The sequence below is a fragment of the Sarcophilus harrisii genome, chromosome 3 (assembly GCF_902635505.1).
Source record: "Sarcophilus harrisii chromosome 3, mSarHar1.11, whole genome shotgun sequence".
NCBI classification, from domain to species: domain Eukaryota; kingdom Metazoa; phylum Chordata; class Mammalia; order Dasyuromorphia; family Dasyuridae; genus Sarcophilus; species Sarcophilus harrisii.
In genome coordinates, this window is record NC_045428.1 from 7468549 (window position 1) to 7483134 (window position 14586).

At 45.7% G+C, this 14586-nt stretch overlaps 1 protein-coding gene across 7 annotated transcripts in view; it reads right to left on the reverse strand.

The window, feature by feature from the left end:
• Positions 1–3874: 3874 nt before the first annotated feature.
• The window catches only part of LPP (LIM domain containing preferred translocation partner in lipoma), a 626695-nt gene continuing 615983 nt past the window's right edge, over positions 3875–14586 (reverse strand). For all 7 annotated transcript variants that reach the window (XM_031957434.1, XM_031957435.1, XM_031957436.1 and 4 more), the window contains one exon: positions 3875–12990. In XM_031957434.1, coding sequence (XP_031813294.1) covers positions 12862–12990 — 129 coding nt within the window. In that variant the 3' untranslated portion in view covers positions 3875–12861. The remainder of the gene's footprint in view (positions 12991–14586) is intronic.

Here is a 14586-nt window from a genome sequence, read left to right on the forward strand (position 1 = left end):
CCTTAGGCTGGTTTCATAATTCCAAGAATTAGCCTTCATCCTTAAGGCTTTGGGGGGCTACAAAGGAAGGCGCAGAGCTGCCTGTCTGTTGGGATCTCCCCGGACAGGAACCGGCTCTTTCATCAGCCTCGGGGCTGGGGAAACAGTTCCACCAACGAGGGAGCTGAGCCGAGTGCGTCGCTTTGACTGTTTTTAGGCAGCAAAGTGAGAGCCCACCGAGGAACTGGCACAGACATTTGGCACCCTGAACCTGCAACAACAGGAGCCAAGCCCGCTCGGCAGTTTTTTCTCAAACATTACCCTGAGAGATAAGAGAGGAGGAGAAATATTGACAATTCAAACATACAACAATTTAATGTTTTTTTTTTTCTTTTAAAAACACATCGATTGACCCCTGCTTCCTCTGATTTCCTCACGTCTTAGTCATGTCTAATTACTGAAAGCATATGTTCTCTTTAAGCATCATAGGACTAGAAAAAGCTAGAATTTCTTCCCATCCAAGAGGAAAAATAATAAGGAATTCTATTTGTCAGCAAGCCCTGACTCCCCTGGAGAGGGAATGCTGGAGACAAATGTCTTGCTTCCATTTGGCACCATGAAAAAAGAAATTCTCAGCCACCTCCTGTTTCCGGCCACACCTTTGGGACAGCGACACGTTGTGACTTTGGCTGTAGGAGTGTCGACAAACACACACACACACACACACACACACACACACACACACACAACTCTGAAGTTTCTCAGAATAGGCACTTTTCAAATGGCAGTCAATCAATCGAAGAGCAAGGCTGATAAAGGATATATTTAGCAATCACCATCTCACTTTGCTAACGTGTAAGCTGCAGCAGAAGATCATGGATTCGAATCATTCTTGCAAATAGGACCTAGTCACCCAGGAGCCGGATCCCAGCTCAGCAGCGACATCCGACCTATTGGGGGAAAGGCAGTGGTGAAGCTGCGGAGAGGTGATGGCTTTGTGGAAGATGATGACATGGGAGGAGAGAACCCCAGAACGAGCCCCAGGCCGTGAGCTGTCAGCCTGCAGGATGAATTTCCTGGAACTCTACGAAATAGCTGCACCACAACTCAGGCCTTTTTAACGCTGCTTCTCCTTCCTCCCATAATTGCACACATTCCCGTTGTGAATAGAATAAAGAAGCCCCATGTTGGATAAAGTAATAGTGTGGCTCAGGATGAGAAACAAGACAAAACCACCAAAAGCTCCTCTCTCCAGGATGCAGAACAATCTCCCCTCCTCCCTGCTCTACAGCACAATCCTGCCTCCTCATGGATGACCAGATGCTTTGTGGAGCAGTTGCAAACCAAAGCTTAAGCATGGGATAAGCAGTACAGGGTCCCATCTTTGTCTCTGACTCTATGTCTCATCTTCCCCGTATCTGCTCATTGGAAGTCAATGGCTCCTTTGAAAGGCTGACAAATACAGCCCAAAACGGCCTCCGGAGAATGAAAAAATGAGTTACACAGAGGGCCACAGAGAGGCCGGAGGGAGCAGGCTGTTACATCCAACCAATGCCCGATCTCCAAGAACAGGAGTTAAAGATGGTGCCCGGGCCCTGGGCTTCCATGGGTGCTATGATAGAAGGAAAGAATGGCTGCTGTGAGGCAAGAGCAAAGGAGAGATCAGAGGTGGAAAACAGAGCGTGTTCCATGGAAACTTCCCAATATCAGGAGAAAGCAGCACTTTCTAAGCAGCCCTGAACTGATCCCGTCTGCAACATGGGGCGTGGGTCAAACGGCAGCTTCAAGCCCGCGATCCTGTGACATCCTACCTGGGAGATGCCATTCTGATTTCTTTAGTCTGGCCATTTCATCCAAGCTGGGGGCCCAGCTTTGCTTTGGTACAAAGTGAATCTACTTCTAAGGCACATTCTCTTTTTGGTTAAGCTTTTAACTAAGTTTAGATTAGCTTGATATACTAGATATGTGTTGAATAGAGCAAAAATAAGAATTTTTTTTTTTCATTTTCAAGCAAAAATGGAATATCTTCACTGTGGATAATCAGATGATCCCTCGGCTCCCTTTGCCCCTTGGCATCTGACCCAGAGGGATTGGCAGTATCCTTAAGAACCTGGCTATTTAAGTCTTCTCCCACTTTGGGTTTACAAGTGCCAAGTGGCAGGCCCTGTGAAAGGCAAGTGGATGATGTGTTCTGACATCTCTAACCTCGAGGGCTTGCTGATGTAAAGCAGGCCCTTACACCATCTCCCAACCAGTTCCTAAATGAATTTCAAAACTCTGCTGAGGGAAGATATTCCGCCTTCCGAGTTCTCTCCAGTGTAGGAGACGGGGTGGGGATGCGGGGCAGCTATTATACCCATGCTGCCACATATGGCAAAGCAGACGTCAGGCCTAACAACAGCACAATGCATCAATAATAATAGCCCAAGAATAGTTTCCTACCCTTTTCCTGACAGATAGAAATAAAAAGAGAGAATCAAGCGGCAGAGATAAATACCTTCGTCTCCTCCCCCACCTCAAATTGCTTTGGCATATTTTAAGAGATAAATGGCTCCACAAAAAATTTAAATAGCTTTTCTTTTCCTTTTTGGCAGGCACAAGAAATGGGTCAGGTCTAGAAATTATTAATTTCCCAGCCTGAAAAACCAAAGTGTTTCAAAGTAAAATTTCTTTCTTGAAGGATTAGCTTTCTTAGAAGTAATGGGAGGGAGAGAGAAAAGAGAGAGTGAGAGACAGACAGACAGACAGACACAGAGAGACACACCCAGAGGCAGAGACACAGAAACAGAGACAGAAAAAGAGAGTCTGAGGGAGAGAGAGAGAGAGAGAGAGTGAAGAGAGAATGAGAGAGACAGAGAAAGCAAGAAAGAGAGAGAGAAAGATATAGAGGCACAGAGACAGACATATAGAGAAACACACACACACACAGACAGACAGAAATGAGGAAATAGGATTTGTTGAACAGAATAGAGAAAGGTGATCTATGAATCACAAAATTTTGGTTTTGACATAAAAAAAAACCTTCAGCTTTTGTTGTTTTCTCCACCCCTAAAAAACAAAACAAAATGAACAAAATATTTTATGGCCCTTTTATTCCAACTAGAAACCATGTGCCCCACGATTCTCTCCTTGCTCTTGTGTGGCAGACCACTACTCAACAATGTCCTTAAGGAGTGTATTCCCCTTTCCTCTCTCTGACTGAGGGATGAAGGCAGGGATCAGAATTCACTCTAGTGTACCTCTGTTTTGTCTGATTCCACTTTGATGATCACAGAGGTCATCAAATTAAAGGAGAAGGAAAATCCTGATCTCTAGAGCCCTGCCAAAATCAGATTATTGCTCTTCCATTGGGGTCTGTGGTGTCCTGGCACTGGGTATTACATGGAGAAGAGAGGGAGATATGGACCCTCCACCATTGTGCTCCGCTCTCAACCCAATTTTCCTAAACAATCAGGTTGAAACTAGCTTGATGAATGAGGTAGGAGAGAAACCCAAGATGTAAAAATCCTCCCAAAGGCAGACAGATAAGTACCCCAATCTCCTGTTCTCACAGCAGTTCTCATTAATGGACATCTGGAGCCAGACTAACCCGAGTAGAGAAAGAACATTTGTCAACAATTTTGCGAGGTTCTAACTCAAAGAAAACAACTCTGTTCCCCACAGACGATGAGAGCACAAGGGGATGGGGAACACTACATTGTACAGAGCCGATAAATGAAGCCCAAACTAGAAAGCAGCTCAAGATGGAGTCATTCCATTCCAGTTAATACCATATGTGGTAGCTTCCAAGAAAGCAAAAGAGAAATGGCCAAGTGGGAATCTCTGAAGAAGTCCAGCTTTCATTTTCTCGTGAGGAAGATTTGGATGGACAACAGTTCAGAGTCCCGACCCATGGTATATTATTCTTCCATCCTATGAAGAAGCTGCATTAAATATGGGAAAGCTTCCTTCTAAATCTAATGAATATGGGGAGGGGAAGGACAGGGAAGGGATCTTTATATCTTCTTCTATCTCAATCTGATCCAAGGAGATCATCTTTCCACAATAATGTCTTTTGCTACAAGCTTTTCCTTATCTATCCCAGGAGATTACACTCTCTGACATTTACTATCCCCAACATAGTTCAAGGTTATGGTTAGCAGGTCAGAGAGCTTGAGTGGTAGCTCTTGGGTACTTCTGGCACTTAAGACTCTCTTCTGCACATTAGAAAATGGGAAATCTGGAAACCGTCTTTATTAACTTCCCTGGGCAAGAGAGGTAGATGCCTACACAAGTTCATTAATGTGACTACAGAATCAAAGGGCAGATTGGAAAGAGCAAAACAACGAATTCGGGACAATTTTAACTACATGGGGGATCAGCTACTGGCACCGTGATCTAATGTCACGTCTCAGAATTGCAGCATCTCAAACCTGAAAGGGGTCCTGTGGCCATCTCTTTCAGGCCATACCTAATCGTGTATTTCCTTTATAGCAAACCTAAGTAATAGCAACGGCATCTGCAGAAAGACCTGTTGGGAAAGGAACCATGAGACAGTTGATTGTTTTGAGTAGATGTAATTAGAATACTTTTCTTATACTGAGCTTAAATCTGCCTCTGCAGTTTTCATTTGGTGCCATTCTGTGGGTAAGGGAAAGAAGGCAGGTAGAAGGAAAGAAAGAGAAGAGAACTCTTACCCAACCCTATTGCCCTAAGACGACTAAAACAATAAGGCTTCAGCTTGAACAACAGTGGAAGAAACCGATACTATTGCTCAAGACTCTTGGTGTCTACAGTGAATTCTGAAGCACATCACAGAATGCTCCATAGTTATTGAATTGAGTTGCTTATATGAAAGAAATGCACAAAGGAAGGATTATGCATCTTGCAAAAGGATTAGGTGCAGGTTTCCTTTAAATAAGAGTCTCCCAGGCATATTTAAGTGTTTGAGGATAATGAAGTGCCTGTTGGGGGCAAAGACCCTCAGAGAGTTTGAAGGCAGTGCCGCCTGGAGATGAATCAGAAAAGAGAAATTAGAATCCTCAAATCTCATAGTTGGAAGGAAGGACATAAGAGATTGTCTCATACAACTTATTTCTAAAATTAGATCATTGCTACATGGGAAAATATCATTTCCCCATTTACTAAAATAAAATGTGCTGGTCAAGAAAACTTATTAAGGAAGCCACAGGCCCAAAGGGGGGCATTTTTCTTTGACTCTGGGAGGTAATGAAACACACTTGCATCTCTTTCCTTGGAGTCATTTGCCTGAGGCTCAGATAAGAAGTTGTAAATTTAGATTATTGTTTCTAATACAGGTGTATCTGCTTTAGGAATATAATGTACTCCTGAACATGATATTGGAATGAAAGGACACTGAGGGCAAGTTTTTCTTCTTGTTGTTTTGTTTTTTGTCTTTCTTTGTATTCCCCATGCTCAGCATATAGTAAGCGCTTAATAAATGCTTGCCAAAGGGAGCATAGTTGCGATCTCCAATATTATATTCCAAAAGCTCACTCAGGAGGAGAGTTAAGAGAGAGCTAAGAGCCCAGCAAAGGCTTCAAACTCAAATCAAATGCGATGAAAGAAAGCCATGAAGGGATCACAAAACTTCATGGCTTAAGACCCCTCAGAGAAGGTTAAGTGATGAGACCCTCTTCCACTATTGTCCCTTTTACAAGCAGCTAATTTATTACCTTAAAAATGTTGACTAAATAATAAAAAAAATTAGAAAAAATGTTGACTAAATTAGAAAACGGCCTTGGAAATGCAAGTTCATCACAACCTACAATCGTGCTTGTCAGGGAGGAAAAAAGTTTCATTCTTTTTACTCAGAACCTATGGGAGAAAAGTCTTAGCAAAAAGTGATTGGGAGGCTCCCATTCACTCATGGTCATGCCCTTGGAAAAGCACCCCTCCCTTCTCCCTAACTTCTCCAGGTGCAAGTCAGAGACAGTGTTCCAAAGTATCGCTTATGAGTCATCATCTATAATAGGTCAAATCTGGCTGTATTACATGGGAACATGAGGGCAATAGTTTTACTCATCATCCCCACTCCCTCTCTCTCCCAAGCCAGAGCATACAGTAAATAGAAGCCCCTTAAGGGCCCAATTTAAAATTCTTTCCTTGTTGTTTTTGTATCCCTAGCCCTTGGCACATGTACGTACCTAATAAAAGTTAAAGAAAAGAACCGGATTACTGAAACAAATTCATGTCCAAGAGGGCCATGATATTCTTTTTTTTTTTTTTTTTTTTTTTTCCTGCTGAGGCAATTGGGGTTAAGTGACTTATCCAGGGCCACACAGCTACTGCCATGATATCCTTAACTGACATGACTCCAATCTAATCTCCCAAAGAAAGGAAACCTCAATCAAAACCGTGCCATCATGTGGCAAATAGGAAGAAAGGAAAAGAAGTCCAAAAAAGCAGTTAATAGAGTGCCTCCCTACCTTTCCCAGCCAGGAAAGCTATGCAACAGCCCGGACGAGCCATTGTGGCAGTGCAGCCAGGCCAGCACTACCCTTCATCCAAATGGAAACACAACCTTAAGATCTTTAGATAATAAAACTTGCTTTCCCCCTCTTGAGTTGCTTTGGTAAACTGCAGGCCTGTAATCTGTCATCTAAGAAAAAACTTGGGAGCTGACACCATTTCCTAGCTCAAACTAGTTGGAACGAGGCCACACGTCGAGTGTTTTGACTATTCCCGTTTAATATTAGTGTCATATGTAAAAGGCTGATCTGCAACAAAAATCTGGGAGGACAATCATTTTTCCTCTCCATGAAAGTTAGAATTATCATATCCCAAAGGAACAAAACGTTTTCCCACCCCCACAGTTATTTGATTTTAGTTGATGTTTCAAAAATAAAGTTCCCTCTTTTCAAACTAGTTATTTTTTCTTAATCACCTTGTATACCAGTGATCAGATCAGAGCTTCCTTTGGGAAAGGATAAGATGAAGCATTCTCTGAGGGCCATGAACTATGATCTGAGACTCTAAGGACCATGATTGAGTAAATAAAGAGAAGGCAATATGGTCTCCATTCTCTTCCCTTTGTGGGTGACATTTCATGATCTATCTTCCAAAAAGTGTTTGTGAAAATCTGGAAGCCATGTGAACTTTTGTATCTGTCCAGCGTAGGTGGGTGGGTTAGGGTACCTCAATTGTAAAGGTAATGACAAATACATGCCCTTTGTCTACTCACTCTTTTATTTATTCATTTATTTTTCTTAAAAGTGAAGATGTTGCTGGGTCCCCTTGTGAACTTCTCAATGGAAAGGACAGCATTGTGTGTGTGTGTGTGTGTGTATGTGTGTGTGTGTGTGTTTCTTTGTATCTCCAAGGCTTAGTCCATCAGCTGGCAAATAGTAAGCATCTAATCAATGCTTGTTCAGTGATTTACCACCTGCTGCCTGGTCCAATCAGTTCACTAAAATATCTATCTTTGGCAGTGGAAAATGAGCGTGGTCCAGCCTTAAGAAGGAGAAGGTGATGATCAGATGTGTCAATCTTCCAGTCATTCAACCCCCAAAACTCGTCTCTTGAATACCAATAAGCTTTCATTTTCACAAATCCAAATGGAAGATCATTGAAAGGGAAACGTCAAGACCCCCAAAAGACTCAGGTGAAAAAGTATGTGCTCAGTGGAGAATTGGACCCTGTAAATGGCACCACAGAAGTCTGCAGGACTCTCTTCTGGGAAAAGAAGATGGCTTGTGAAGGTATTAAGGACAGCCAAAGATGGCTAGCTGATGTGAATTATGAGAAGTCTCAATATTAAAACAAGAAGAACAAGGCAAGCTTTGGAAATACAAGGAGGAAGACTATATAATATGATAGAGCCTCGAGAGCAATAAACACAGCACCTATGGCAATGAATCCATAGTTTCATGAAAATAGCAAAGTCAAGTAAAAGACTCGATGAAACTCTAAATTATAGAAAAGAAACAATTTCCACTTATTCACAGCAAATTCTGGTTGAAGATCTTAAAGAAGTCTAGAAAGACAATTCTACCAAGCTTGAGTGTGGGGAAAGGGAAACAGGGACTCTTATTCCACCGATTCATTGAATAAATAATGTGAACTGAAATGTTCACAGCCATACATCCCCCTAAATCATGTTTAGGATTCCCTAAAGCCTTGGCACGAATTTCATGTCTGCATTAATTTTGATAGGAAGTCCAGAGACAATGTTCAAAATGGCGGCACTTAATGGAAGTCAGAGGCCACAAGTGTGAAGTGTTTGTCCTTATTATCATTACGGTTGACTAATCCCAGAATGAGGTCAAACCGCAAATGCTCACCCCGGGCCATAAATCAACCTTTGTGTTCCGAAATGTTACTCATGATTTAGGGATTAACAAGACACTTCCTGATTCATGAGATTCAGCCAAAAAGCCTGCAAGAGAGACCGACTTCAGAGGAAAGAAGCACAATGAGATTCTGCCAAAGAGAAAGAGTCCTTCGCGTTTCTGAATTTCGCTCTTGTCTTTCTAATGAATTTATTTTTGGTCTTGCTACATTTTCCTGCTCTCACAAATTCATCGGTGGCTTGTCAAGTCAGTTCCTTAACTGAAAATAAGGTGAAAATTAAACTTGTCTCTTTGATCTTTTCCATGGAAAGTTCAGCAGGAGCCCTGCCCTTCTGATGTGTTCCCAGTACGTTCTACAGGGTCAGATCCTTTCCCGCAAGCTTCGCCCCATCCCCAAAGTCCAAATGTCTAAAACGGGTGCACATGGAACACTCTGTCACATTTCATTGGCAACACACATGTACCGTAGCTCCAGGCAACAGATGGGTGAGCAATTGTTTAGATGACAAATGTGAAATGCTAAGGTAGAAGAGAAATATTTCTAGAGATGCCTTTGAAAAAGGAAGAGAAAGAAAATAGGTTTTAACAAGCCAAAGGGGATGGCGTGAGGCTGGGAGGTCATGTGGATGTTTCCTTGACCTCAGCAGCGGCTGTCAGCGTTTCCCTAACACCCTTCACAACTTGATAATGGAGGAAGGATGGGGCCATTGACACAGAAACCGACATCATCGGGATCACTTCACTGCATCTCTGAGAAAGAAGGCTGCTTTTCCTTGTAGGTTTAGAATAAGAGGAGTTTGACTAAGAAACTCAGAGCCAGTCGGGGAGTTATGTTCTCCAGGTTTTTCATTATTTTCTGCTTCCTTCCTTCTTTCCTTTCCTGTCAGCCCACAGGCACCTGAAGTCAGTGCTTGCACCTCACACCTCATCCACAGAGAATTAAAAAAAAAAAAAAAATCAACTAGAAGCTTTGAATGTCAACCACAAATCAATGCAGCATCTTTCTTGAGTAGAAGATATTTCTAGTGTTATGAACCTTATAGAAGTTATCTTTAAGGAACTATTTTTGGGTTAATTCAGCTCTTTTTCCTCTTCCTCCTCTCTCTCTCTCTCTCTCTCTCTCTCTCTCTCTCTCTTTCTCTCTCTCTCTCTCTCTCTCTCACACACACACACACACACACATTAATAACAGAGGAAATGAAAGGGAAAAATCCAGAGCTTGGTGTTTCAGAGAAACCGAGTTTCTCGGTACTTTTTCTTAGGTTGGAATGTACAAATGGCTTTTATCTGTTAAAGGAGAGGCCCACTTCCAGATGAGTCCTTATACCCACTGGAAATGTACTGGGACTTCAGATCATTTAAGAATTCTCATTTTGTTTCTTCCGCATAGCACATAATGCATCAGAGCGCGCCCCTCCCCAGGCCTCCTAGACTTCAAAATATTACCTGATATGGACAACATAAACTGGTTAAAACCAAATATGGCGTCCGTATCTCTTTCCTTGCTTATACATTTATAGGAAAATAAAGATAGTGGGCTTTTTTTGCATTTTTTTTTCTTTAAGACAGAATATAATCCTATCCTTAAGGCTATATTATCTTTATAAATCACGATATAGACAAGATTTCATGCAATTCAATCAGAAAGATTCATGGTGGTGAAGTTGTCACTCATAAAATGAAATAATTGCTGGCAAAGCCAAAAAAGGAAAATAAAATCAGAGACTAAAATGAACTAAAATCTGGAATAAGCTAATTTAAAATCCTTTATATTTCTCGTGAAGTATTTTGTGTGAAAAGAAACACACATACACACAAACTCTAAATATTTCTGTGTCATGAAAAAAAAAAAGTGTGCACATTTATCATTACAAAAGTCTAAGAAAAGTCTATATTAAAAACAGATTTACTTTAAAAATCTTTGGCAAAGATATATGAGGTTATGTGATAAATACACTATAAAGAGTGTGAGAAAACAGTCCTGTGCTGGTACCCGAGAGTCACGCTGTGGGGTCGGGGGCCAGGACAGTGTCGTCTCCTGCACGGGAGTGTGGGAACATCCGATTCTGGGGGACCTGGGGGAGAGGGCCAGCATCCACTCGCTCCCTTTCCAGGGAGCATCAGTGGACGCGTGTCCTTTGTGTCCTTGGACAGCCATGACTCTGCGGGTCAGCTTTGTCATTCCTCACTGAGGCAGGCGCTTTGTTTCTGAGCTGGGGAGAACATCTCCCCACTGACCTGCTCTCTGGGAAAGGAGCTATGGGATAGATGTCAGTTCCTCACTCTTAGAACCTCCCGTCTCCCAACAATCAGTGCTGAAGGCAGTCTGGTTTCCCATTAGGCTCAATCCTGAGAGTTTGCTCATTGCCACTGAATCCAAAACTCCTGCTGCTGCCCCCAAGTGGTCCAAGTCCACCAGAGTCCCCATTCCCCACCCGGTGAGGTCGGTGCCGGAAGGGGCAGGGGATGGAGCACTGAGGTATCGGGGGTAGCATAAGGGTGGAAGACAGTGGCGGGGCTTACTGAACTCTAGTCTGGTGCCAGCAAATGAGCAAACTCAAAAGTAACTCGGACAAGCTGCGGTGACTCACTGCCGGGCAAGGTTTCTGAAGAACGGGCTACAAAATGGGCTATTCTCACAGATTTCACAAGGTTCTCATTAGAGTAAAAATCCATTTGCAGAAAATACTGAGCATTCCTGAGACAGGGCTAAGGATTCGAAGAACGGAAATTGGAAAAACGAGAAGGATGGAGCATGGAGGGATGGGCCTTTCAGTCATATATGTATTAGGCTTAAAAACATTTCAGACCTCACGGATAGAATTCAGAATTTTTGCTTTTAACTTCTTAAAAATACGACCAGTTAAAATAAAATCATGAAAACGCCCTGTTTGTAAAGAAGTAATGATCATGAAGAGAGCCCAGGGCTGCAGAGGGTTAGTCTTGGACCAGGGTTCAGAGAGTCCTGCCCTGACTCCCCCTTACAACCCCCTGGGAACTTCCCAAGTCCAGATCAGACATCTCAGCATCAAAGGGGAGAGACCAGGAGTGGAGACGCGTCGGGAAGCACCCCACGGGATGGACGTGACAAGCTACCTCCGTGGCACTGGATGAATCCACAAAACTTCCCCTTTGTCCGTATCACTTCAAAGCCAGGGCTGAGCTGTGGACTGAAACATTTCAAGTTCCAGGGTCTTTTCCAAATAAAAACTAAGCTGCTTTTAGCCAATGGGGATTCATCGAGCAAGGACTATGGGTTTTACTCTTTTAGTTCTCATCTAGTCAAACATATACTATACGTAGCACACGCATGTGTGTCTATGTACATGTATTTTAAATTATATATTTTATGCATTTTTATTGACTTCCTTGGCACAGAGGAACAAATGCTGGAACCACTGGATAAAAATGAGTTTTTAATGCAAGCTAAGACTATGCCCATAGTAAGTTAATGTTCTCTCTTGCTCCTGTTCTTTTTAAAATTGATGAACTAGACTTTGACAGCCATTTGGAGCCCCGGTTTGTGACCCCGGGGGCAAGGTTAACATGGCAGAACGTACCCGGGAGGAAGCCAATGCTGTCCACCACAGATGGTTTGGGGGGAAGGGGAATGACGGTATCTCTCCAGACGGAAGGAGCCATCCTAGCCAAGTTCAATGTGGGACGAGTCAAATTCGAATTTTCCTGGGCCGTCTTGGGCAGGGCATTGGGCCTAACTGGAAAAGATGCTAAATAAGAGGCCGGTTCAAAGCATCCTCTGAAAGCTCCTCGGGGCTCCTGTCTCCATTTTGCAACGAGATGCTCAGTTTGGTTCGAGAAACCAGGGAGGGCAAGTTAATTCCCTTGAGACTCTAGCAACCCATGGAAATCTGTGAGAAAGTCCGGCAGCTCTTGGGCCATCTGAAGTCGCCGGGCAACGAGCGCCACAGCTTCGGCCCGACCTACGCCAGGGGTCCCATCCCAGCCAGGCTGACTCTGGAATATATTAGTTACATTCTCTGTACTCTAGTGAACATCACTTGTGATTCTTTCAAGGCACGTGATTGGTTTTAGAGTTCTCGTAAGACACACAGACATCACTTCCTATGTACACACAGCGTGTCTCGCCTCGGGGAGCCCCGGCTCCAAGAAGCCACCCTCGAGGGGCTGGGGCGCTCTGGCCTCCCCCTGAATAAATACTCGGCAGCAGTGAAAGGCGAGGCAATCAAAGCTGCTCCGCCAGCAGGAGGGTCGGGCGGCGCAGGGATTCTAGGTTGTGGGAACGCCGGAGAGAAAGGGCTGGAGAACGGGCCCTGGGCCCCGGCGGAGCCAGAGCGAGGATGGGTCCCGGCCCAGTGGGTCACTGTGTTGTGCTTCTGTGAGACCACCACGGAAGGCTCGGCGGGGGGAGGGGGCGGGGAAAGGAAGGGCAGCAGAGAAGCCCCGGCCAGAGGCACCCCCCCCTGCCCCCAAGTTTCCTGCCCTTCCCACCCCTGGAATGGCGCCGAACCCAATGGCGATGTGAAACCTGGGAGAGTCGCCCCCAACCCTGCCCTCTCCCCCTTCCCTTCCCCACCCCCTCCCGCTCGGAGACAACGAACATCAGCAATTCTCAGAGGTCGGTGCTGGCCTTGGCGGTCAGCACGCGGATGCGGGCCGAGTTGCAGGTCTTGCAGAGGATGTGCCCGTCCAGGGGATAGCAGCCCTGATTGTCTCCTTCGCTCAGGAGGCCCCCGCAGTCCTATGAGGAGAGAGAAGGGGAGAGAGAGAATGAGAAAAGGGAGGGGAGGACAGGTCTGTTAAGCACCTAATGCGGGCCAAGGACTTTGGCTGACCTCAGGATCGTTATCTCCCCTTCCCCGGGAGGGGACTGGGCAGAGGTTAAGTGACTTTCTACAACTAGTCAGGGTTTGAATTAGATCTTTGTGGCCCCTGTGCCATCAAGCCGCTTTGAGAAAGGCATCTCTGCCCTGCGGGGGGGTGGAGGGCGGCTGGCACCGAGGGGGCATCCGCGCCCATGCTCCTGACATCTTGTGAAGGCCCAAGTCTAGAGCCAGACCCCCGCCCCTGGGGGGCTCTCTGGGCTGTCCAGAGCCCACGAGAAGCCAGGCTTCCCTGGAAGGAAGAAGGCCTCCGAGCAGCATCTCCTTTTAACGGAGGATTCTTGCTAACAAGGTGCTAACTGCAGTTGTGTCTGCACTTCTAAATGAGTGAACACGCTCCGAGCATCCTCCAAGCTCTGGGCCTGCGGGAGGAGCGCCAGCCACCCTCCCCCAGTCAGGCTGCGGCAAGGCTGGCCCCCCACTTCCCGCTCAAGGTGACTGGAGGGACCTGCGGCTCCTTCCCGAGGGACATCCGGGAAGGCCGAATCCATCTGATGGGGTGAGAGACGCCCATCGGTCCTCGGCAAGCAGTTTCTCAGTTTGCTCTTCTCTAAAATGGGTGCCTTTATGACCCCTGCCCTCGGGATGGCAGGGAGGCTCCAATGAGATAATATCTATGCAATAAACTGAAAACTTTCCTGAAGGAGAAATGGGAATATTGCCTTCTGTCTTCTGAGGGGGGAGGAGACCCTGGTGGCTCCACATTCTGCTCAGATTTGATCAGCCTCAGTCACCCCACCCTGTGCAGCCTCCAGGACATCTGACTGCCCACAGATGCGGGGGGTGGACGAGAGAAAAACACTGGGCGGCAAAATGATTGGGCTCCAATTCGCCAGGGAGCAGCCTCTCTGAGAACAGGAGAGCTCGGGCAGCCCCGGACTGGGAGGAGGAAGAACCCAAGCCATTCGCCTCCAACCACCGGTCTTTGCCCCTCCTGTCTGCAGGAAGGTGAGGAACGAGCTGCTCTTGAAGCTAGCGGAAAGCCCATAAATAGACTCACTTAATCTCCCTGTGACGATGCCATTTCCCTGGCAGGAGAGGCAAGGGCAGAGGGGAACCCGCCAAGGGAAGGATTCTCCATATTTCATCCGGTTAAAGGGGAGACGATGCTAGTCAGATGCTGAGAAGAAAAACCCTAGAGAGCCGATTTCCAGCTGGCTATGACCTCAGAGGTCACCGAGCCCAAAGCACCAGGGGGAAACTGAGGCTTAGAGAGGCAAAGGATGGGTGGTCGCCTCCAGCTGAGAGGCAGGCCTCCAGGGCCTGCACCAGAGCAGCCAGACGCGGGCAGGTGAGGGGTTGGGAGGCGGTGGTCAGCCTCACTTTTGTCCCGGTGGAAATGGGCCTTCCTTCTCAGGACCCCAGACCTTTCTCTGCAAAGCCATTCCACCTGCCTCTAACTCCCCTAGAGGGAATCTGGGGGGGTGAATGAAAAGGGGCAAGAGACATCCCTC